Source organism: Rhinoderma darwinii, chromosome 11 (genome assembly GCF_050947455.1).
Source record: "Rhinoderma darwinii isolate aRhiDar2 chromosome 11, aRhiDar2.hap1, whole genome shotgun sequence".
Taxonomy (NCBI): domain Eukaryota; kingdom Metazoa; phylum Chordata; class Amphibia; order Anura; family Rhinodermatidae; genus Rhinoderma; species Rhinoderma darwinii.
The window spans coordinates 84,120,441-84,145,365 of NC_134697.1; the positions used below are offsets into that span (position 1 = coordinate 84,120,441).

The window sequence follows — 24,925 nt, forward strand, 5'->3', positions numbered from 1 at the left end:
TATTAGCAGTTTAGTCACTGTAGTATGTGAGAACACTCGCTAATATAAATTCCGATTTCCCCCCGTCACGCTGATTCTGAGATTTTCATAGATTTTTATAGCGCTGCCGGGGGATCAGAAGTCTAGTTGCACCGCCACCTTTGACGATATGACTCGTCATGTGACCGGTCCCGCTGTACTCTATGTAAGCAGTAGTACAGCGATCTCATAGAGTACAGCGGGGCCGGTCACATGACGAAGAGTCGTATCATCCTCAAAGAAGGCTGTGCAACTAGAGTTCCGGTCCCCCGGCAGTGCTTCTTAGAATCACTTCTATACATTAACCATGCCTACACTAGTCAGTCTACATGGATTTTCTGTCATCGGTCACTTGGTTAGTCTTACTCCCACGTTTATGGCGTTCATCATGTGTAGGCCTAAACTAGAGTGGTTAGATTGTAGGCTCCCCTAAGGCAGAGGTAGATGGTCTGCAGAATACAGCATTATAACGTAATATTTTTTTTGTCCCAGATTTCTAACGTGTAGCCAATGGAACAAAATTTTCATTGATTAATGTTGAGTTGAAATGGTTGTTACCATCATTTTGTTGTAAAATACAGAATTATTTCGAGAAGCTAGAAAAGCTTTCCTCCAGTCAAGACAGGCCGAGCGAGGGACCCAAGAAGGAGCGGACAAAACTAATCACACCACAAGTAGCCAAACTGGAGCATACCTACAAACCAGGTGAGCGGTTTTTGATAAAATGTAACTTGTAAAATGTTGATTTATTATTTTTTACAATTTTCCGTCATGTTTTTTTTTCAACATGACTGACATAGACTGTCCTATTTTTCTGTTCTGTTAAACAACGGGTTCCTGACTGATCCATTTTTCTGCACAGTCCAAGTCTATAACAGGATGCTACAGGATATGCACCCTCAATGAAATGAAAGTGGCACACACTTTTTTTTTGTTTTTTCTTTACGTTCTCTGGGCCGGAGCAGGTAAAAATCACAGCACAGTCCAGTATGCCAATGAAATAAGTCATTTGTATTTTACCGCTCTAACGGTCACCAGACTCGTTCCCCAGATCCAACCCCCGTAATGGCATGTGGTGGGTGATCAACGTCATCAGTAATTTTTATCAGGTTTGCTGGACTCTCTGGTTTTACCCATTTAGGTGGGCTCATTTACTCCGTATCAAAATACAGCTACCTTTAAAAGTATTAACCTAGAACCGTGCCGTACAAGACTACTCACCAGACTTAAAAATAAATATAGCACGTAATATCCACGCAGCAAGCCAAACTTTTGTGCGCGACCCTGGGTTTCGCCTTTACAACTTCTTCTCGGGCATGCTAGGCAATTTAAACTGCTGCTCAAATTGGCCAATAAAAATGTTGCATATACATCCGATTTCTTAACCCCTTCACGCTCAGTGACGTACTATTCTGTCATGGTAACCATAGCGTTCGCACTCCATGACGGAATTGTACTTCACGGAACGGCCATTTCGCCCGTCTTCCCGACACATACGGGAGCTGTGCCAGCTGCTGTCTCGTACAGCAGTTGCCGCAGCTCCTTCAGCGGTGAGCAATCACTGTGTCCCTTCTTATTAACCCCTTGGAAGCCGCGTTCAGTAGCGTTAAACCACCATCGAAGGCCCGCTACATGATAGCGGGCAGCGATGGTTGCTATGACAACCGGGCGCCTAACAATGGCAATCGGCTATGCCATCTACGGAAGCCTAGTGGGTCTTGACTAAGTCAGGACCCACTATGCTTGCTGTCAGTGAGTAGCTGACTTCTCTAATACACTGCACTATGCATGTATTAGAATAGCGATCAGGGCCTCCTGCCCTCATGTCCCCTAGTGGGACAAAGTAATAAAGTAGAAAAAAGTTGTGTAAAAATAAGAAAATAAGTTTTAAAAGTAAAAATCCCCCTTTTTCCCCTATCAGTCCTTTATTATTAATAAAAATAAATAAACTATACATAATTGGTATCGCCGCGTCCGTAACGGCCTGAACTACAAAATTGTCGTTATTTATCCCGCGCGGTGAACGCCGTAAAAGAAAATAATAATAAACCGTACCAGAATCACAATTGTTTGGTCACTTCAGATCCCAAAAAATGGAATAAAAAGAGATCAAAAAGTCGCATGTACCTAAAAATGGTCCTGATCGAAACTACAGTTCGTTACGCAAAAAATAAGTCCTCGCACGGCTTTATTGATGGAAAAATAAAAAAGTTCTGGCTCTTAGAATAAGGTAACACAAAAAGTGAATGATTGTTTACAAAACTTATTTTATTGTGCAAACGCCATAAGACATAAAAAAAAACTATAAACATCTGGTATCGCCGTAATCGTATCGCCCCGCAGAATAAAGTGAATATGTCATTTATAGCGCACGGTGAACGCTGTAAAAAAAAAAAATTGAATAAAAAAAACAATAGTAGAATTGCTGTTTTTTAGTCACCACGCCACCTAAAAATAGAATAAAAACTGATCAAAAATCCGCATGCACCCCAAGAAAACTACAATGGATTCCTCAAGGGGTCTAGTTTCCAAATTGGGGTCACTTTTGGGGGGTTTCCAATGTTTTGGCACCACAAGACCTCTTCAAACCGGACATGGTGCCTAATAAAAAAGAGGGCTCAAAATCCACTAGGTGCTCCTTTGCTTCGGAGGCCGGTGCTTCAGTCCATTACCGCACTAAGGCCACATGTGGGATAATTCTCTAAACTGCAGAATCCGGGCAATAAATATTGAGTTGCGTTTCTCTGATAAAACCTTCTGTTTTTCAGAAAAAAATAAATGGAAGAAAAAGGATTTTCTGGCAAAAAAAAATAAATGTCAATTTCACCTCTACTTTGCTCTAAATTCCTGTGAGGCACCTAAAGGGTTAATAAACTTTCTAAATGCTGAGGGGTCTAGTTTCTAAAATGGGGTGTTTGATAGGGGTTTCTAATATATGAGCCCCTCAAAGCAACTTCAGAACTGAACTGGAACCTAAAAAAAATAAATTGGGCAATACTCTGCTTCTTACCTTATACTGATAATGAGCCGTGCCCACCCCGAGATGACCCCAGTTTTAACCTTAGACCCCTATTAGACCGTTTCAGTGCCCGCTTTTCCCAAGCATACACCCCCGAGAAGTGTATTTCTATTGATGAGTCCCTGGTACATTTCAAAGGGAGGCTTCAATTCCGCCGGGTAAGAGGGCAAGGTATGGCGTGAAGATGTATAAGCTGTGCGAGAGTGCATCAGGGTATACCTACAAATTTAGGATATATGAAGGGAAGGACACCAGTATTCAGCCCCCAGAATGCCCCCGTTTACCGGGAATTAATGCAAAAATTGTGTGGGATTTGGTGCACCCACTGCTGGACCAGGGTTACCACCTCTACCTGGATAATTTTTATATCAGCGTCCCGCTCTTCACCTGCCTCGCTTCCAGAAGTCCTGTGGCATGCGGCACTGCTAGAAGAAATCTGAGAGGCCTCCCTAAGACTCTGCAGGGCAAACACTCAGAAGGGGTGAGAGCAGGGCACAATCTAGCAGCAACATATTGTGTGTCAAGTACAAGACCAGGGAGATGCCACACCAGTACCCATGTACCTGTACGAGGTACCAGTACAGAGACCCCCAAACCAGACTGCATCCTGGACTACAATAGGTACATGGGAGGGGTGGACTTGTCAGATCAAGTCCTGAAGCCCTACAGCGCCATGCGGTGTGGTATAAGAAGCTGGCCGGGCACATCATACAGATGGCTTTGTACAATGCGTACGTGTTACATTGATGTACAGGCCAGAGGGGAACTTTCCTGGAATTTCAAGAGGTGATTATCAAGAAACTTATTTTTAGGGCCCAAGAAGGGGGGGGGCACCCAGTACTTCTGGAAGCGAGGCCACACGCATCGTACCAGGGCAACACTTTCCAGGAGAAGTTCCCCAAACTGGCAAGAAGGGAAAAAGTCAAGAGGTACAAAGTCTTCTATAGGAGGGGGATAATGGATGACACAATATATCAATGTGACACGCGTCCTGAAAAACCAGAGCTCTGTATGAAAGTGTTTTAAAATGTATCATACATCCCTTGATTTTTAATCTACCCCAGTTTTACTTACCCTGATGCTCTCCGCACAGCTTATCCCCCCTTATCTTTCCCCTCTGAGCCCTGCCGCGTGCCCAGGCAGCTGATAACAGCCACATGTAGGGTATTGCTGTACCCGTGAGAACCCACATTACAGTTTATGGGGTGTATGTCTATGTAATGTCGGGGAAGGGAGACAGACAGGTGAGCCCTAATCTACCCGCCACTCAGTCCCTGCCTACTTGCAACGACCCGCCCTAGGCGACGGGGTACAACTGGGCGACGGTCCCTACAATCAATAGGTGCACGACAGACTCTGATAGGCTCTCCCACTCTTAAGCCTGCCATCCTGAGTGGTGGAAGATGGAGTCAGTCTCACAGCATAGAAGCAGGTGCAGACTGATTACCTATGGGCGTTGACACAGAAGTTGTGCCTGGCAGATCCTTTACAGTCTCCAGTCAAAATGCTCACTACACCTCTAGACGAATGCCTTAAGGGTGTAGTTTTTAAAACGCGGTCACTTCTCGGGGGTTTCCACTGTACTGGTACCTCAGGTGCTTCTGCATACATGACTTCGCACCAGAAAATCCCCAGTAGGCCAAATGGTGGTCCTTTCCTTCTGAGCCCTCCCATGGGCCCAAACGGCAGTTTATCACCACAAATGGGGTATTGCCACACTCAGGAGAAATTGGGCAACAGAATGGTCAACACCCATAAATAAATTCTTTGAGGGGTGTAGTTTCCAAAATGGGGTCACTTCTGGTGGGTTTCTATTGCTTTGATACCTCTGGGGTTTTGCAAATGCGACATGGCACCCGAAAACCAATCCAGCAAAATCTGGACTCCAAAGAACAAATAGCGCTCCTTTCCTTCAGAGGCCTGCCATGGGCCCAAACGGCTGTTTATCTCCACAAATGGGGTATTGCTGCACTCAGGGGAAATTGGGCAGCAAAATGGGTTATTTTGTTCCCTGTAAAAAGAAGAAATGTTGATGAAAAATTACATTTTATTGGAAAAAATATAATTTTTTCTTAAAATTTCACAGCCCAATTCAAATACGTGCCGTGTAAAAACTATGGGGTCAAAAGGGTAACAGCCATAAATTAATTCCTTGAGGGGTGTAGTTTCCAAAATGGGGTCACTTTTGGGGGATTCCTACTGTTTTGGCACCTCAACACCTCTTCAAACCTGGCATGCTGCCTAAAATATATTCGAATAAAAAAGAGGCCCCAATCCCGACACTACAGCACAGCAAGCGTAATCTCGCAAGATTACGCTGTAAACTCATTTCAAACGAGATTACGCTTGCTGTGCTGTAGTGTCGGGATTGTGTTAGTGAAGTGTCAGGATTGTGAATAGACATGACGTCCTGGCTGGAGGTAATGTATATTCATTGTCAGGACACTGCAGTAACGTTATAGTGTGTTTATGTGACTGCACATAGTGATATAGCTATATCGCTATCTGCAGTGTAAATGAATGGGGAGAAGTGTATGACGCTGATTGGTCAGCGTCATACACTCCTCTGTATAACACCCACTTGGCCAAAAAGTAAAATACGCCCAGTTATTCATTAAGAAACTCATTAGAATAAAGATAAAATAGGTGATAACTCCGTCAAAAATGATCGTTTTTCTAAATAAAAAACACTGCTGTAATCTACATTACAGCGCCGATCACATCATGTACAATATAGGCGACAGAGACTCTTTAAAAAAAACTTTCTAAATGCTGTCTTGAATACTTTGAGGGGTCTAGTTTTTAAAATGGGGTGTTTTTTATTGGGGTTTCTAATACATAGGCCCCTCAAAGCCACTTCAGAACTGAACAGGTGAAATTTTCTTAAAAATGAGAAATTGCTGTTTATGTTCTAAGCCTTGTAACGTCCAAGAAAAATAAGAGTGTTCAAAAAACGATGCCAATCTAAAGTAGACATATGGGAAATGTGAACTAGTAACTATTTTGGGTGGTATAACCGTCTGTTTTACAAGCAGATGCATTTAAATCCAGAAAAATTATATTTTTATCTAAATTTTGCATATTTTTCACAAATAAACACTGAATATATCGACCAAATTTTACCACTAACATAAAGCCCAATGTGTCACGAGAAAACAATCTCAGAATCGCTTGGATAGGTTTAAGCATTCCGAAGTTATTACCACATAAAGTGAAAAATGGGCTCTGAGCCTTAAGGCCCAAACTAGGCTGCCTCCTTAAGGGGTTAAAGGGGTTTTCCGAGATAAAATTTGTCAGTGGTTTTAATCCCGGAATGTGATTACATTTGTAATGCACTTACTGTATCAAAATTGGTCCCGCTTGTCAAGTGAGAGAACAGAAGGGGCCGCGCATGCGCGTTCCTGGCTGTATAACAGAACGGCCCATACGCGGCACGTCACTAGTGACGTGTCCTATACCAGGCAGAGACTTTTAAACGTTTGACCTCGTGGTAGGTGTACGGCTGGTAAACACAGCGGGCAAAGTGACATCACCAGTCATGTGCCCCATGGCAGCATCGGGAAACGGGGCCAATTTTGATACATTAAGTGCATTACAAAATTAATCACATTCCGGGATTAAAATCACTGACTCCTAAAAGTTTTATCTCGGAAAACCCCTTTAAGACAAATAGCAGAATACATGTACATGTTTATCAGGGAATTAATATCAATAGAAAATCTAATATATCCATTAGCTTTTAATATCTGATTACTTAGATTGTAGTATAACATTCCTACTTATTTTACATCTCTACCCACCGATGTCCCTTCTCACTAGAGAAGGGCACTGAAAAATTAACCCTTCTGGTTCTACGTGCCTGGGAGTTAAAAAGGATACCTTCAGGTGAGAATTTGGTTCCCTTCATCCTCCCGCATTCCCGCCCAAGCGCTTCAGCCGCCATTTTGTTTTTGGCTCCCACATCCTACAGGATCCTTTTTTTCCCCTCTATTATTCACCTGCTCCTACGCTGAGCGCACAATTCAATCAATCGCGGGTCTACTCTCTCACTATCTGCCTCGCCAACTTCTTCCACTCCCCCCACCCCCCTTTGGTAGTTTGGTCTGAATCTTCCTCTTGCCTTGGGAAGCGTTATCTGAAAGTGAAATCTCTGATTCAGATCTGGATGAGGAGCAGCCTTTCGAGCGGTCTTCCACAGTGGATGAGCTTATTGAAGCCGTCCGAGACACCTTGCGGGTTACAGATATGGAGCCTTCCTCCCCAAGAGAAAGAAGCACGCTCTATTTTGCCACCTTAAATGGGTCCCATAAGGTCGACATCCTCAAATTTCGAGTGAGCAGGGAAGTTTACAAAGTATGATCTCGTACTTCCAGATGATCTTATGTATCGGGTGATTTACATGTGTCTCCACTCAATCGCTGCAATACTCCAAGGTCCTAGAGTGTGCTAAACGTCACGTTCCAGCGTGGTCAGTGGTGCACATTCCTGGGGTCGACCATTAGGTTGTGGATTTCCTCAGTTGCGAAGGCATCGACCCAGTAAAATGGAGGGACACTCCGAACGTGGACCTGATGGCGTCCTGAACCGCCAAAAGGTTCCCTGCTTCGTTTTGCGGGCTTGGCATCCTGAGACTCTTTCGGTAGACTCCCTGGTGACTACGTGGGATCAGTGCTCCCTCATCTACCTTATTCCACTTCACCTAATTCTACAGACTCCTCAAGCAAGACCAAAGTGATTCCATCCATTCTAGTTGTGCCGGATTGGCCTCGCCACTACTGGCTACGCGGGTAGCCTTGCTGGCCGATGCTCCCTGGCATCTGCCTCTTCGGTGTGTTTTGCTCTCTCAGGGCCCGTTTTTCCACCAGCATTCAGAGTCGCTATGGGGATTGTGAGACTGTGTTATCCAGACTGTTACAGGCTAGAAATCCTTCCTCGGCTCACATTTACCATCATACTTGGACTTGGACATCTTACTTTAATGGTGCGAGACACGGAATATTCCGCCTATGCCTTTTTCCCGGTCTAGAATCTTCTTCTACTTCCTTCAGGGTGGCCTGGATCTTGGACTTTCCCTGAGTATCGTTGGAAAAACGAGTATTGGCGCTCTCGATTCTCTTCTGTTGGCCGCTGGCAACTAAATCGGACATCCGAAGCTTTTTACAAGCGGTCACTCATGCAGCTTCTCTGGGCTGTTCTCTTGCTACACAGTGGAATCCGGTTCTGGACACGCTCCACAGATCAAATTTGTTGTTCCAGAGGATATGCAAAAGGGCCTGGCTGTCGCAGAATGGACATGACGCTGTCGCGGGAAAAAAACGTCATGCCCTTTCTTTTGGTGTTTCTATCTCTGACCGCCCATTGACATTAATAGGAGGCAGAAAAAACGGTTTTCGCTGCCTTTTTTGCCTGAGGCGCTCCACCGCCGTGGCCAAAAAACGCGGCAAGCAGGTCAAAATCTGCCTCAGAATTTTTGCAAAAAACTGTGTGAACAGGGCCAAAGGCTGTCTTCTCTCACTGGATTCAGTTGTCTGTGAGGCCTACCGGGTCAAGAGTAGAGTTCCCACATTTCGGATTACGGCTCATACCACTGGGACGCAGGTAAATTGTGACAAATCCCCCTTATATACCTAGACCGTTTTGTCACCCACCTTTCCCATGACCCTGAACACAAACCACACGCTGTTAACCTGATACTATGATCAATACACCGTGTATCAGAACAGTATTGTGTGTATTTTATATAACCAATATGTCGTCCATCTCAACCCGCAGAGGTTGTTACCCAGGTTTTCCAGACTTCGGAACGCCAGATCTACCTAGTTGTGCATTGATAAATCTCCAAATCCTGAAATCTAGTCTAGAAAAGCTGAGTAAGAATCCCAGTGAGGTTGTAATGGACAAATCGGTCTAGTGATGCAGTGATAAATCCTCCATATTGTAGCATAGCCAGGCAGGGTTGCCTTTCAATACCCTGCGAAACTGGGTAACTTGCACTATTTAAGTGATTTTCCTTTGCAGGTTTTTGCTGCGTCTTTTGTAAATATGGCAGGAAAATATATTTTTTTTGGGGAGTAAAATAAGTATAAAACCGCAGTTGCCCTACACACACTAAATGAAAGTAAGACACACATAAAACATCTATTCCTGGTCTAATTCTAGCCTTGGAGCTGCACCGATTCCCTGCTCCAGGTCCTTCCGCATTGCCCAGTTTAGCACCGCCCCCTTTCCCCATGTTTCCGCACTGATGATGTCATGCTGGTGCATACTGCTGGTCACAGCTATAAATGGTGGAGGCTTGAAGGTAAGGGCTCCCTCATTTCAACAAGATTTCAGCAAAATTGCGTGTTTCTGCAGCTTCTCTATAGAGGACATTTTTATGTATTTTTTGTTTTTAAGGTTTACTGTCCCTTTTAATGGTAATAACACAATACTATATTTTATTACATGCGCAGTGCAGTTTGAAGGTTCCCTTGGGAAGCTGACTGTGTCCAGTGTGAACAACCCACGGAAGATGATCGACGCTGTGGCAACTCATCGCTCTGATGAAGAGGCAAGTTCTCCAAATCTTCTCGTCACTGCCTATATTATAAAAAAAACGCTGTCACATTGTCTAATGGTTTTTTCTTTTATCACAACAGGAGACTCGGGAGAAGCAAGTGCGCGACAAAAGACGCCAGACTCTTGTTATCATTGAGAAGGTAGTGAATGATAAATACCCGAAAACATCTGACATGTCATAGGGACCCACTGTTTATTTGGGACAACCCCAAACTGACAAATCGCACATATGTCGGCCTTCAGCAGACCCCCTAAAACCACAGATCAGACTCCCTAATTTTGACAGACCCCAGATCAGACATCTTCCCCCCCCCCCCCCCCATACAGACCCCAGGCCCCCTAATATTGACAGATCCCAGATCAGACTCCTTAACCAGTTCAGTACCGCCCACTGTATAGTTACAGCGGGCGGTACCTGGTCCTTACAGCCCGTGCCATAGAATATCTACCGTGCAGGCTTAAGCCGGGGGACCCTGACGAGGAGATAGAAGCGGTTTTCACTGATTCTGGTTTCACATATACCGCCCTCAAGGCCTCTATTTGTCCCGGTGATCATGTAACTGTTACGCATACCGCAGGCTTAGAACTACTGGGCTAGATTTTCTATTAACTCGGTGACCGGCCATAGGTGTTTTTACATCGGCCGCTAACTGGCTTTATTCTGATTCGGTAGCCTTTTTACGGCGCTGCATCAAAATAAAGGCCGCCGAGAACGGTTATATCTCCCTGCTCTCCGCTACCCAAGATAGCTGAGGACTGGGAGCAGACCTGCTCGAACGGGCGGGATCGATACAGATTTCGATTTAAAGGGAATGTGTTGCCAGCAAAACATGATTTTTTTTTTTTTTAGTTAAACAATTAGTGTGTAGGTGATTAAACATTTTTCTAATTTTATATTTTTTTTTCACGAGTCAGGAAATATAAATTGGATTCAATTGGATTCTAATTTATAATATTTCCCATTGCTGGTCACTAGATGGAGCCATTCCCAAAATTGCAGCATTGCATGTGGTAAAGCAACCACATTGCTTTATGCTGCAAAATTGGGTAAAAAGCCCTCGCTCTAGTGAGTTCTCAGCATCCCCCCCTCCTTTATCCTGGCTAGTGCCGGGAGAAACGAGGGGATTGAACGGTGTAACCTCCTACACTGTGTGTCGCCATTTTTTGAGCTAACACACAGTGTAGAAGGTTTACATACAGTAGTAAACAAACACGAACATACATAGAAATCTCTTACCTGCTCCTGCCGCCGCGGCTCCCTCCGGCCCGTCCGCTCCGTCTGCTGCCGCTGGTCCAAGTGCACAAGTCCGGAAGCCGCGACCGGAAGTAGTAATCTTACTGTCCGGCCACGACTTCTGGTCCACAGGAAAATGGCGCCGGACGGCGCGCATTTCAAATTGGACTGTGTGGCAGCGGCGCATGCGCCGTTCCCACACAGACGGCGTACATTGAAGTGGATGGAACGGGCCCCGTTCGCAGTCCCTATGGGACTGGAGCTGCCGTATTCCATGTCTGTATGTGTCGTTAATCGACACATACAGAAATGGAAAAAAAAATGGCAGCCCCCATAGGGAAGAAAAAGTGTAAAAATAAGAAAAAGTAACACACAAACACACAAATTAATCCAAACGTTTTTAATAAAGCACTAACATCTTTAACATATTAAAAAAAAAATTGTGGTAACCCTGTTCCTTTAACCCCTCAGATGCGTCGCTCAATAGCACCACCTTGTGGCACAGAAATATTGATATCCCTATAGATAGTGTTTTGTGGCACTCTACTAGCCTACTTTCCTCTTGACACTGGCTTATACGCTAGTGGTTGAATGATTCCCCTCCGATATCTAGCATATCCTTTTTCTTAAGACTAGAGCTTCTCAGCGGCCTATATTACCTTTGAGGTTACACTTAGTGCTATGGTTTAGCTGGTCAGTAGGCTTGACCCCACACTCTTGGTTGCAGGCATTTTCTGTACTGTTAGAGCTGGAAGACTTTGAACGCCGCTTTTCCCTTTGCTGTGAAGACGAGGAGCGGGAAGCACTGACTGAAGAACGCAGGCAGAAGCTGCAGCAGCTCTGTGATCTCATGAAGGTTAAAGAAGGAAGCGAGAGGTAAGTCTTTGTCTGAGACTATGGGCAAGACACATTGAGAAAGATTTATTATATCTAGTGAATAGAAGTGGAGCAGTTTTCCATAGCAACCGTATTGGTTAACCATTAAGTCTTCTGAAAAATAAGAGCTGGAATCCCATTGGTTGCTATGAGCAAATCTACCATATTTCCCTTACACTAGTTTTAATAAGTCGCTCCCAATAATTTGGGACTCAGAATTGCAAGTGTAACCTTCGTTTAAATTTTTCCCCATAAATCAATAGTACTAGCGAATATAAGAAACTTTGTAATATCTTATTAGAGAAAAATGCCCTTTTCTCTACTTATCAGACTCCATTCCTTTTCCTCCCTGCCTCCTGCCCGGATAATTTTTTTCCTCAATTCACTGCCAAAATCTGTATGCAGTGTAGTAGAGCTGAAGACAGTTCACTGAGGGATCAGTTTACAGCTGCTTATAGAAGTCTATGAAGGTGGGGCTGCTGGAGGGAGACAGGAGAGAGAAGAGACACACAGATGCTGCAGCTTCTGGTAAGGGTTTTATCTCACTCCAGTGTTTGATTCACAGCTAGACTGCTCCTTACCACTGTGTAATGTCCTCCATGCAGCTTCTAGTAATTGTTTTACCGTCTCACCCCAGTTCAGGATTCTAGTAAAACATCTGTTTCTCCCTCCAACAGCTCTCTCCTCCTGCTCCCCTCTCTATAGACTTCTATGGGCAGCTGTAATCTGACCCTTCAGTAAGCTGTCTTCATCTCTGCCTCACTACAGATATTAGCAGTGAATTCATAACGAGTTAAGAGGTAGGAAGCAGAGGGGGGGCCGGTTGACTAGCGAAAGAGGCATTTTTTTTTCCTAATAGGATATATTACAAAGTTTCTTATATTCACTTGTATGATGGATTTATGGCAAATGACTGAAACGGCTGTTACACTTAAGCATTACCTTGGTGTGATTCCCTGTTCGGGGCTCTAATTTCAGTTTTTCCCATGCAGCGCTGTAAATAGAGCACAATTACATTGCTCCTCCTTAGTCCAGCTGCATGTATTACAAATGTACTCCTCTATAACTGCCTCACCAGGCGGGATGGGGATCGGGTGACCCCTGCCCTCTATATAGGTGCGGGTCTGAGCTGGGATCCACATCTATCAGACATCTGAGATGGGAATAACTTTTTTACTCCCTGTTTGTACCCGCGGCCATAACCACCTTCTCCCTAACATGCTAAATTTATTCTATGGCTCGTTACAAATATGACCATATAGAATTTATAGCTTTTTACTACTTCTGCACATTAAAAGAAAAATGTTCTCGTCCGTTAGGTTGGGGGGCACAGGCTGTGGGTATTTGCTGTTGCCACTAGGAGGCACTAAGAAGTTGCCCTACCTACAGGATATACCCTGCCCGCAGACACTGAGCTATTTGGTCTTCGCTTAGGGTCCGTAGGAGGCAGAGTCTTTACAAATGTACCGTCACCCACCAGCCTAAGGCGCACCTCTCAACGTCTACCACTAGTAGCTCCCCTTACTAAAGCGTGATCTACTGTGGAGCTGCTCCTGCTGGTCACTCCGCTGGGAGATGGAGGTTGCAATGGAGTAAACATGAACGGTCAGCGTCACCCATTGGGGCTCACAATGTAAATTTCTTTGTATGTTTTTTTTTTTTTTTTTGGGGTGTGGGAGCAAGGCAATAGTGCTAACCACTGGGCCACCGTGCTGCTGTCTGATGTCAACCATTATTTACTAAGGGGGTAGTTAATCGGTCTCTCCATGCCCACAATTTTTTGCAAGTGTGTGATTTAGTGACCTCTACTGCAATGTCTGACTGTGGAGTGAAGGTTCTCCTTTAGACTACCATTACAGTCCATTATGTGATGTATGCCGGTCTCCTGGCCAAACGCTTGTGGCTCCTGCACCCCTAGTTTCTCACACCTGGTATGGTGGCTTTCAATCCGGAATGGGACAATTCTTGAACCGTTGGTAACTTAGCGAACGTCACTCAGTCCATGATGGTTCATTTTTCTTGCCAACCTCCCCTGGTCTCTTTGTCTACATCTTCCTCGCGTAGCAGGCTCCAAATGCGGAGCCAGGTTTGCAACGACTGTTTTCACTGGCCTTATTTGTCTTACTCTTATGTCGGTGACACCTTACAGGTTGCTGATTCCAAGCCCCCTCCTTACCCTGAATCTATTTCCTTCATATTGCCTCAACGGTCCCTAGCTCATTCTGAACTTGAAGGCATCGTTTTTAAGCAATGGTAACACCTGGACAGGAATTTAACTCACTCTAGCTGGCTGGATGTCCGCTATCCTTTTTCAAAAAGGAGCTTCTTACAAGTGGGATAAGACACCGGCGGTAGACCCTTCTGTTTCCTGTCAAGCCGAATCGTCCAGTGCAATCTTTTGCCAAGTGCGCCCTCGTGGCATCCGGGTCTGCCTTATGCTCTATCTTTGTCGAAGTTAGCAGAGCTATCTCTGAAGTCGGTTCGGTTGGATTGTCTACCATTCCAAGTCCTTGCCGGTTTTCTTCACAGCAGATTTTTAGACTGCTCTGACCTCACTCTCACTCCATCTCTGCATGAGGGTTCTTAAAACCATGGTGGCCTTTATTACATTATGTAATTTTTGCGCAGTTCCACACCTGACCCCTTCAGCAGGCGATTCTCAGTGAAACCATTCTCTGGACTCTTTGGATCAACGGTTCATCCTTCCCCCTCACAGTCCGTTAATCACTTTAGTGGTGGATCTCCTCCCCGGTGTTAGGCCTCATGCACACGACCGTAAAAACTCCCGTTATGAAAAAGATAGAACATGTCCTATTTCAGGCCGTAATAACGGCACGGACAGTCCATAGAAGTCTATGGAGCTCTCGTAATGACGGGTGGCTACATGTGTGCACCCGTCATTACGGCAGCGTTGCTAGGCGACGTCAGTAAATAGTCACTGTTCAGGGTGCTGAAAGAGTTAACTGATCGGCAGTAACTCTTTCAGCACCCGGGACAGTGAATTCCGATCACAATATACAGCAACCTGTAAAAAAAAGACGTTCATACTTACCGAGAACTTCCTGCTTCTTCCTCCAGTCCAGTCTCCCGGCCGTTGCCTAGGTGACGCGTCCCTCTCGACTTCCGGCCCAACATCCCTGGATGACGTTTCAGCCCATGTGACCGCTGCAGCCAATCACAGGCCAATCACATGCTGCAGCGGTCACATGGACTGCCGCGTCATCCAGGGATGTCGGGCTGGATGTCAAGAGAGGGACGCATCACCAAGGCAACGGCCGGGTAAGTATGAATTACTTTTACCTCGGAAAGGGCTGCCCCTTCTCTCTATCCTGCACTGATAGAGAGAAGGGGCTGCCGATTAGTGCAGTGCAATTTTGCATCGAAAACGTGCCCGTAAATACGGGTGACACCGGACCCATATTTACAGGAGGGAAAAAATACGTTTGTGTGCATGAGGCCTTACTCCTTTTTATTTTTTTTTCCCCGCTGGCCTGGCAAATCCACAAATGCCAGTATAAACGGGTGGGGACGAACTTTTTGGATCCTCACGGCTTAGGGGCTGGGGTCTCCACAAGAATCCTCTCTCCCCATCAACTTGCTGGAGTTGAGGGATCTTCCTTTTCCTGCTGCACTGGACATCACTTCTGTTCGGACATCCAGTGTGAGTTGAAATGGGCAATGTCACAGTCGTGGCTTTTCTCAATCACCAGGGCGGAACTTGCAGTGATCAAGGCCGCGAAGGTTCTCGATTGGGCGGCAGATCACATTCTCCTGCTCTGACGACAGCACACTTTCCTGAGGTAGACAACTGGGGCGCGGTCTTCCGCAGCCGATAAAGTGGATTCCGGGTAGCGGACCCTCAACGAGGTGATCTTTAACCAGATATGACTCTGATTGGGCCAACTGGACGTGGACCTTATTCATTCAATCATCAGTTTCCCTGCTTCGTCTCCCGAGGCCGGGATCCAGAAGCCTGTGCCCTGCATGATCATGTGGCTCCATGGACCAATTTTGGGCTCCTGTACGTGTTTCCTCTCCTGCCTCGGCTCAAGTCCAAGGGGATTCCAGCCATCCTGACAGTCCCAGATTGGCCGTGTTGGTACGTGGAGGTTGTGTCTCTGCTGGCAGATGTCCTGTGGCGATCGCCTCTCCTTCCCGGCCTCCTCTCTCGGAGACTTTTCTTTCACCATAATTTAATGTCGCTACATTTAGCGGTGTAGCTGTTGAGGCTTCCGTTCTGAGGGCTTGTGGTCTATCGGAGAGTGTTATTCTCTCTATGCTCAAGGCTGGGGAACCTTCCTCAGCCCACATTTACCATCGTACCTGGAAGAACTACTTTCACTGGTGTGAGGGTCGCAATCTTCCTCCGTTGCAATCTTCTTTATTCAGAGTTCTTTCTTTGCTTCCTCCAGGATGGCCTGGATCAAGGTTTGGTCGTTAGGGAAATCGCTTCACCGTCCTTTTTGTCCATCTCTCAATCAGCCGAGGGAGCGATTTTTCTCCACAACCTTGATGTCGTCTGCGCCTTCTGTCATTGTTTTTTTTTTTAAGAAGTCTGATTCCTTGTTCATCCTCCAGGAAGGGTTGGCTGTCTCTAAGGCCACTGTCGTTTGCTGGATTCAGATGACTATTTGCGAGGCTTTTTGGGTTCAGGGTAAGTTTGCGCCTTTTCGGATCACAGCCCACTCTACCAAAACGGTTGGGGCTTGCTGGGTACCATCAAGTTCTGCTCTTCAGGTGCAAGGCGGCCACATGCTTTTCTTTCACACTTTTGTCAGGTTCTATCAGATGGACACCTTTTTTTTTTGTCTCTACACATGCTTCCCTGGGTCACAAGCTCCTGCAGGCATCTGTGAAATAGGTGACCATGTCCTGTGTTCTGTTCCCGTTCCTGGGGACTGCTCTAGGACGTCACACGGTCTGTGTCCCGATGTAACGAGAAAACAGGATTTTTGAGTACTCGCCGTAAAACCCTTTTCTTATCCGGTTCATTGAGGGATACGGCTCCCACCTATTTTTTGTTTTTCATGGTTGGCAGTTTGATGGATTCTCCTGTATTGTTTTGACATACCTTTTCTTGTCTCTTCTACTCCTGCGGACAGACTAAATAAATAGCTGTGTTTGTAGGCAGGGTATATATATCCTGTAGGAGGGTCCACTTTTTCAATTCTTAGTGTCAAGCCTCCTAGTAGCAACAGCATATACGCACAAACTGTGTTCCCCAATGAACTTGTCGTGAAAAGGATTTTACGGTGAGTACTCAAAATCTTTTTTTTTTTTTTTTTTTTAGTCACTGCGTTTTTTATTTTTCTCGATGTAGATAGGGCTTGTTTTTTTTGCAAAATGAAGTCTAGTATTCGTTGTGACCGTTTTGGGGTACATATATCGTTCTGATTTGATTACTTTTTATTCCTGTTTTTGGGAGGCAAGATGAGTGGAAAATATCTATTCTGGCATTCTTTTTAGTTTTTATTTATTTCTGACCTTTACGGTGCAGGATAAATAAAAAAATTTTTATAGTACTGGTCGTTAGGGATGTGGCGATATCAATTATGTGTAGTTCTTTTATTCAGAATTTTTTTAATAAAAAAAATAAACCATTGTGTAAGGGTAAAGTTTTGTTAATGTTTTTAGTTTTTTTAAATTAAGGATCCTTCATATGTGACGATCAGAGAGCAAGTATGCTCTCTGATGAGGGGAGGGTCGATATCATGAACAAAAGTCTGTTACCCCTCCCTGTGGGTCATCTCAAGCCATACAGGGACAGGAGGAGGATCACTAAACTGTAAGGTCTTTTTCCTGAAGCCTAAGCACAGCTCCGGATAAACTCCTAGGGGGTTAAGCAGATCTGTCATGTAAGGGTCTGCTCTCCTATGTGCCCAAACCGCAAAACATTTTTTACCCTTTGGCTAATAGGAGTTATAAAAGATTACAGCGGACATCGATGTGTGAGTCCCCTGTATTCGTGAGTGGGAACTCTCCCAATAATTGACAGGCTTCTGTGTATCTAAATACATACACAGCATCCAGCCATCAATCTCTGGTGAGAGGGGCGAGTAGGGAGCGCTCCCCTGATGAACACAACAGACTCACAATTATGAATCCACTGCCGAGCAGCCTCCATCCCACACTAAACAGAGGACAACCATAGTCCGATGATGGATCCCGTTTAAAGCTTATATTCAGACCATTTAAAATTCTGTCAGCTGCTCCTTAGCAACAAACGATAAACTACCTACTTATTTGTCACTCATTACTTGTAGTCTGCCAAGGATGAAGGAAAAAAAATTGCATGATTTCAAACCGAAATAAGGCAAATGTAAGCAAGAGTAGTATTCCTATTGGCCAGATAAATCCTGAAACGCTTACTGTTTGCCTAATTGTTTTCCTTTTGCCCACAGAGCAGCCGAAGAACAGATTATCCAGATCATGTGCATCCGAAAGGGAAAGGGTTTGGTGGCTCGGATCTTCCCTTTCTTTCCTTTGCAGCAGTGCGCGACTTTGATTTCCACCACGGCCCACAGCTTGCCCTTCCTCATCAAGAAGGATGTTCAAGATCAGGTGTCCATTCTTTGCTAGATCTTTATAAATGTCCACTCCTACTTACAAGTTTCAAGAAAAACCAGCTTCTGACCCATCTCTCTCGCTCCCAGATTCTGCCATGCCTGATTACGCCCTGCGCCCAGGTGGTTAGTCAGCTGTCTGGATTGGCTGTCACTTCCCTGCTACAGTGTCTCTGCGGATCTGGTGTTACGTCCCCTCAACAGCAGCTTACGGCTGTACTCCAGAACAAGGCAAGTGTCTAGGGGCACATGTAATATATGAGAGTCACCCAACTTGCTTTTCTGCATTACTCCTGCGCACATAGTCAGGTCTTTCCTCCAGGAAGCATGTTGTGTGGCTCTGAAATGACAGGACACTTGTTTGCAGAATATTTTTTGGTATGGAAGGGGTTCATTGCCATGTAATTGTACCTAGAATACATAATTCCCATATTACTGTATTTTTCTCTATTGATCGCAAAACTTAATTTAGTCCACAGCTTGCTATGATGCGCACAGATGTCATAAAGACCCTTTTCGTAGAATATTAGCCAGGTAATAAGTGCTACTTCTATTGACTTGTCAGTCTAGTCTAATTAAAGAGGGGGGGGGATCCCATGGCCAGGGAATGGGATTAACTGAGAAATGGCCGTGCATCCGTAGTCCTATTTTGAGTTGAAACTGAGTAAGAGCACTCTAGGAACACTTCATTCAGAAATAAAGTTTAGCTTTGGCGTAGGTAGAAAGTGATCTCCATGGATTTTACAGAGATTCATTTCATATATAAAATGGGGCTACAGCTGTGATTTGTTTGCTAGCGACTGCTTGAAAAGAGGCGACTTCATACATGTCACTCCAGACCAAGCGCAATTTTCAGTCATTGAACAAAGCGTTTTTCTCATTCGCTACTTCGGGGGACACAGACCGTGGGTATGAGCTGTTGCCACTAGAAGGCGTGACACGAAGAATTTAAAAGGTGGCCCCTGCTACAGGATATACCCTGCCTACAGACACTGGGCTATTCAGGAGGCAGACACTCCTGTAGACACTCCTGTAGACACTCCTGTAGACACTCCTGTAGACACTCCTGTAGACACTCCTGTAGACACTCCTGTAGACACTCCTGTAGACACTCCTGTAGACACTCCTGTAGACACTCCTGTAGACACTCCTGTAGACACTCCTGTAGACACTCCTGTAGCTTTTTTTTTTTTTTTTAGTATATTTGTTTTTCCTTTTTAGCTGGGAAACACTGACATAGTCCACCTGTTGTCTCCTCCAAGTCGGGCACACAGTGTCCACCTACAAATGTGCTGTTGTCCCCCTGCCTATGAAGACAAGTGGGACAAGAGCGTCAGCTCCTCTGTCACCCATCAGCATAGGAGCATCTCCATCTCTCACAACATCTACCACTTACTAAAGGGTGAACTAATGAGTGGGTGCTCCTGCTGGTAACACATCTGGGAGATGGAGGAGGGTGAGTTTTACAACACATACTTTGCCCACTGGTCACTACCTCTCTTCAGGCTCTGCAGGCCCTTATTGCTTGATAACCGCCATTTCCAGCTGGCCTTTAACCAGTGGCACCATCTATAATTATTTTCCATAGGCGGCGCCAGTTCTCTCTAGCCTTGAACTGGCGGTGCCATTTTTTTCTCACTATGTGGCGTTATTAGGCATGGGGGCAGTCCCCCTTTGCTCATCCAATTGCGCTTCACCTCGCTTTTCACTATCCCCTCATGGGAAATTAGCCATTAGCAACGGTTCAGGAGCATTGCCTATCTTCCCACACTCTCCTGCGTTTGGATAAACGCTGCTGGGGACACAGGACCTCTTGACCAGCGCTGCTGCATCTTCGCCTCAGGGTGAGCACAAGACACTCTGAAACCGGGTAGGTCTGACCCTTTCCCTTTTTCCTTACCCTTGCCCTAGCCTCAGTCCCTGAGCTTTACTCTCTGTAGGAGTGTCTTTTTCCTAGTAGACCTAGGTAAAGGCATCCTATACTTCCTAAGGGGGTAGTTATTGCTAGCCAGTACCTTGAGTGGTTTTAATGGTTTCTCTACCACCATAGTTTTTTTTTTTTTTTTTTGCAAGTGTGAGGTGTAGTAACCACCTCTACTGCCATGTCTGACCCTAAGGGAGAACCTTCACACTAGAACACCATTAGTTCGTTATGCATACTCCAAATGCAATACTAGGTTTCCTTGTGGTCAGCCTACTTCCCTACATGATGCATGCCGACCTCCTGGCCAAGCACCTGTGGCTCCTGCACCCCTGCCACCCCTTGTGCTGCTCACGCCTGCTATGGTGTGTTTTGATATGGAATGGTCCAATTCCCTTTCCAGAACCCTTGGTAATCTAGCGAATATCACTCAGTTCATGATGGTTTATTTTACTGGCCAACCTACCCTGCACTTTACATCCACGTTTCCTCACCTAGCAGGCCACAAACGCGGGGCTAGGTCTTCACTTTCACCGGCCTCTTCTGTCTCCTTCGTCCCCACTGGTGGTATGGTCCGGTGCTTCCTCTCCAGCTAGAGGTGTCTTGTTTGAGGGGGAACTGTCTGATTCCGACTCCGATTCGACAGACAAGGGGTCTTCCCCCTCTCCCACATATGTTGAGGTGCTTATTAAGACTATCTGTGACACCTTACAAGTCACTGATTCAATGCCCTCTCCTTCCCCCTGACTCCATTACCTTCAGCCTCAACGGTCCCAGGCGAGTTTTCCAGCTCATTCTGAACTTTAAGTTATTGTTTTTACAGAATGGAAACAACCGGACAAGAAGTTCTCACTCGAGCCAGCTGGACGTCTTCTACCCTTTTTCCTAAGGGGCCTCTTCCAAGTCGGACAAGTCTCCGGTGATAGACTTTCCTGTTTCCCATCTGGCCAAAGCTACTACTTTGCCTATGGCGGATGCAATATCCTTCAAGGATCCTCTGGATCGCCATATGGAATCCTTTGCTAAGTCAGTCTTTGAGGCCTCAGGATACGCCTTACAGCCTATTTTTGCCTCTGTCTGGGGCAGCAGAGCTGTCATAGAATGGGTGCACAAACAGTCATAGTTTGCTCTCCAGACCACCTCAGAAGAAATTGTTGGATCTGTCCCATCTTATCTTTAATGCACCCAAGTACCTAATTTTTTTTTATGCTGCCCGACTGGTAACTCCGGCTTTAGCCACTACCTTTGCTATCTGCCGGACGAGACCAGATTGGTCTAAATCATGTCAGAGGCTACTGGTGGCAAGAGCACCCACCTGACCCAAAACCAGGTCAAGCAGAGACCGCCCCTGTCAAGAAGGCAGGTCCTCGTTTTCGGTCCTTTCATGGGTTCTACAACACTGGGACTTCTGCACTTCAAGGACGTTTGGCTCTCACATTTCGGACGCCTGGGTTCAGGGTGTGGTATCCTCCGGATACAAAATCGAACTTACCAGACTTCATGTAGAGCGTTTATTTCAGTCCGCTGTTACTCAGTCACCCACTGGGGCAACTGCATTTTTTTGAGCAATGGGGTCATTATTCTGGTTCCTCCTGATCCAAAGGTTTTGGGAGTTCTATTCCAACCATTTTGTCGGACTGAAAAACGTAAGCGTCTCAACACACGTCAGTCTGCCATTACTGCATGGAATCCCTTCGATCGGTCATCGTTTCCATGGAACAAGGTTTCGTATTTGCATTTCCTATCTGCTGCCTGCGCTTTGCAGCGCTGTCCTATCCTTATATATTATTTGGCTCATCCTTTTCGGCTTGCCTATTGCTCCAAGAGTTTTTACAAAAATTATTTTAATCGAAGGCACTCCTTTGGACCGGGGTGGTGTCTGTCACCTCGTACCTAGACAGAATTTTGATCAAGTCTCCCTCCAGGTTGGATGTTCAACTGCTTCAAGTCTTGCCTGTTTCCCTCCCAGCAGATCGTTTTCCTGGACGTCGCTTTTGACACTCGCTAGTCTTCCTTCCTCCTGAACAACTTTCGGTCCTTCTGGGCGGGATTCGATCGTTGTTGACGGCAGTTCCGACCTCACTCCACCTCTTCGTCCCGACCTCCTCAATTAGCGACCTTTAATTCTGTTGGAAGAGAGGTCCCTATGTTTAATGTCATGGCTGTGGAGGCTGCCATTTTGAGGGCTCGTGGCCTGTCTGAGAGTGTTACTCCCACTAAGCTCGAGGCTAGGAAGCTTTCCTCCGCCCATGTTTACCATTGTACCTACTTCTACTTTCATTGGTGTGATGTTCGCAATGACCCTCCGTTGATATTTTCTTTTTTAGAGTTCTTTCCTTCCTCCAGGTCAGCACTTTCCATCTTGTTTGTACACTCATTTGCGTCTAAATCTGAGGTCAGGACTTTTCTACAGGGGGTTGCTTATGTGGTTCCCCCTTATCATCCTCCACTTTCTTCTAAGGGTATGTTCACACGGGCTATTTTCAGACGTTTTTCGGGCCGTAAATGTCCTGAAAAATCGGAAGCAGAACGCCTAAACATCTGCCCATTGATTTCAATGGGAAAATGCGGCGTTCTGTTCCAACGGGGCGTTATCTTAAGTGCATGTCTCTTCTTGAGCCGTTTATCATTGACTCAATAGAAAGAACGCTCCAAAAAAACGCTTGATGATTAAAAAAAATGGCTTTAAATCAGGAGCTGTTTTCCCTTGAAAACGGCACCGTATTCACAGCCGTTTTTGTTAAGCGTGTGAACATAGCCTAAGGATCTCAATTTGGTTTGGGAGGTCTTGCAGTTGTCTCTCTTCGAACCCTTGTAAGAAATATCCCTTCGTCGTCTTTCCTGGAAAGTGATTTTTCTGGTTGCGGTGATTTCCATCCGGAGTCTCCTGAATTGTCTTGCCGTTCTCCATTTATGACTTCATCAGGACAGGGCGGTGCTCCTCACGGTACCTTAACCTTAGAATGTCCTCAGCTTTTCACTTGAATGAGGACATAATTTTACCATCCTTTTGTCTATCTCCCAATCATCTGAGGGAGCATTCTCTCCACAACCTGGATATTGTCCGCGCCTTGCCTTTCGGTCCCTGCTTCGTAACAGGAGTCTGATTCTTTAGTCATCATCCCGGAGGGTCCCAGGAAGGGGTTAGCAGCCTCAAAGGCCACTATCACTCACTACATTAGGATGACTATTCGCGAGGCTTACCGGGTTCGGGGGTTAGGTTTCCACCTTTCGGATCACGGCCCAATCTACCAGAGTGGTTGGGGCTTCCTGGGCAGTGCACCTTCCAGCTTCTGCCCTTTAGGTGTTCAAGGCGGCCACATGGTCTTCCTTGCACACTTTTGTCCGGTATTAGTAGGTGCACACCTTTGCCTCTTCAGATTCTTTCCTGGGTTGTGAGGTCTTGCAGGCATCTGTGAAATAGGTAACCATGTCTTTTGTCAGTTCCCGCCCTTGGGGACTGCTCTAGGACATACCACAGTCTATCCCCCCCTCCAAGGTAACGAACAAGAAAACGGGATTGAGTACTCACCGTAAAATCCTTTCCCACATAGCTCCCGCCCATTTTGACATACCTTTTCTACACTTGTTACTGCCTCTTACTCTTTTCAGACAGCCCGAAATAGCTTACCGTCTGTTGGCAGGGTATATCCTGTAATTCTATAATTCTTAGTTGCAATAACTTATACCCAAGGTCTGTGTCCCCCAATGAACTGGACAAGAAAAGTTCTTCACGGTGAACGCTCACTAGTGCGCATGATGACATTATAACCAGAATTTTCTCCCGTTGACCCCACAGCTTGGCCTGACCCTCCTGTGCCAGATTCTTGACCGAGGCGAAGAGTTGACGAGCTCTGAATGTCCAACGGCGCTGAGCCAGTCTCCTTGGTATGTTGTAGCATCACAGAATCGTCACCTGTATTTTGTACTGTACATTTCTATTTTCAGCCTGTCTATATAGGTGTGATTTTCACACAAGTGTTTTGTTTTTTTTGAGACGTCCAGCATAATACAATGTGGGTTGGACACTTGGGGTGGGTGTGTCAAAATGTAATCTATAAGTAAAAAAAAATAAAATAATCCTTTCCGTCAGTTCTACGTAACAAATATACAGTTAAGTGTACTATTCCTATAGTCTTTCTATTATGCCGAATTATGCCAAGAGTGTCCTTTCGGCATACATTTGACAGGTAATTTTTAGACTGGATTCACACGAGAATGTTCGGTCCGTAATGGATGGAACGTATTTCGGCCACAAGTCCCGGACCGAACACACTGCAGGGAGCCGGGCTCCTATCATCATAGTTATGTACGATGCTAGGAGTCCCTGCCTCGCTGCGGGACAACTGTCCCGTACTGTAATCATGTTTTCAGTACGGGACAGTAGTTCCACGGAGAGGCAGGGACTCCTAGCGTCGTACATAAGTATGATGCTAGGAGCCCAGCTCCCCGCAGTGTGTTCGGTCCGGGACTTGCGGCCGAAATACGTCCGTCAATTACGGACCGAACATTCTCGTGTGAACCCAGCCTTACTCCTTTTTTTTATTTTTTTTTATTCTTAAAAAAAATTATATAAAAAACAAAACACAGGCTTATCCGTGCACGTAGAGCCTGTGATATATTTCGGCATGTAGCCAATGAATATATTAAAAGGGTATGAAGCTTTTCCCGTCTTGTGACGGACGTCATATGACACAATGCGTGGCAGATCACTTGACGTGTGCTGGTCTAGTGGC

General features: G+C 45.6%; 1 protein-coding gene across 1 annotated transcript in view; it reads left to right on the forward strand.

Annotated features, from left to right (window-relative positions):
- PATL1 (PAT1 homolog 1, processing body mRNA decay factor) overlaps positions 1-24,925 on the forward strand; it is a 63,816-nt gene that overhangs the window by 35,675 nt on the left and 3,216 nt on the right. The window contains exons 11-17 of the mRNA XM_075841886.1: positions 600-723; positions 9,490-9,587; positions 9,676-9,735; positions 11,557-11,705; positions 18,107-18,266; positions 18,359-18,499; positions 23,989-24,077. Of these exons, the coding sequence (XP_075698001.1) occupies positions 600-723; positions 9,490-9,587; positions 9,676-9,735; positions 11,557-11,705; positions 18,107-18,266; positions 18,359-18,499; positions 23,989-24,077 (821 nt within the window). The remainder of the gene's footprint in view (positions 1-599; positions 724-9,489; positions 9,588-9,675; positions 9,736-11,556; positions 11,706-18,106; positions 18,267-18,358; positions 18,500-23,988; positions 24,078-24,925) is intronic.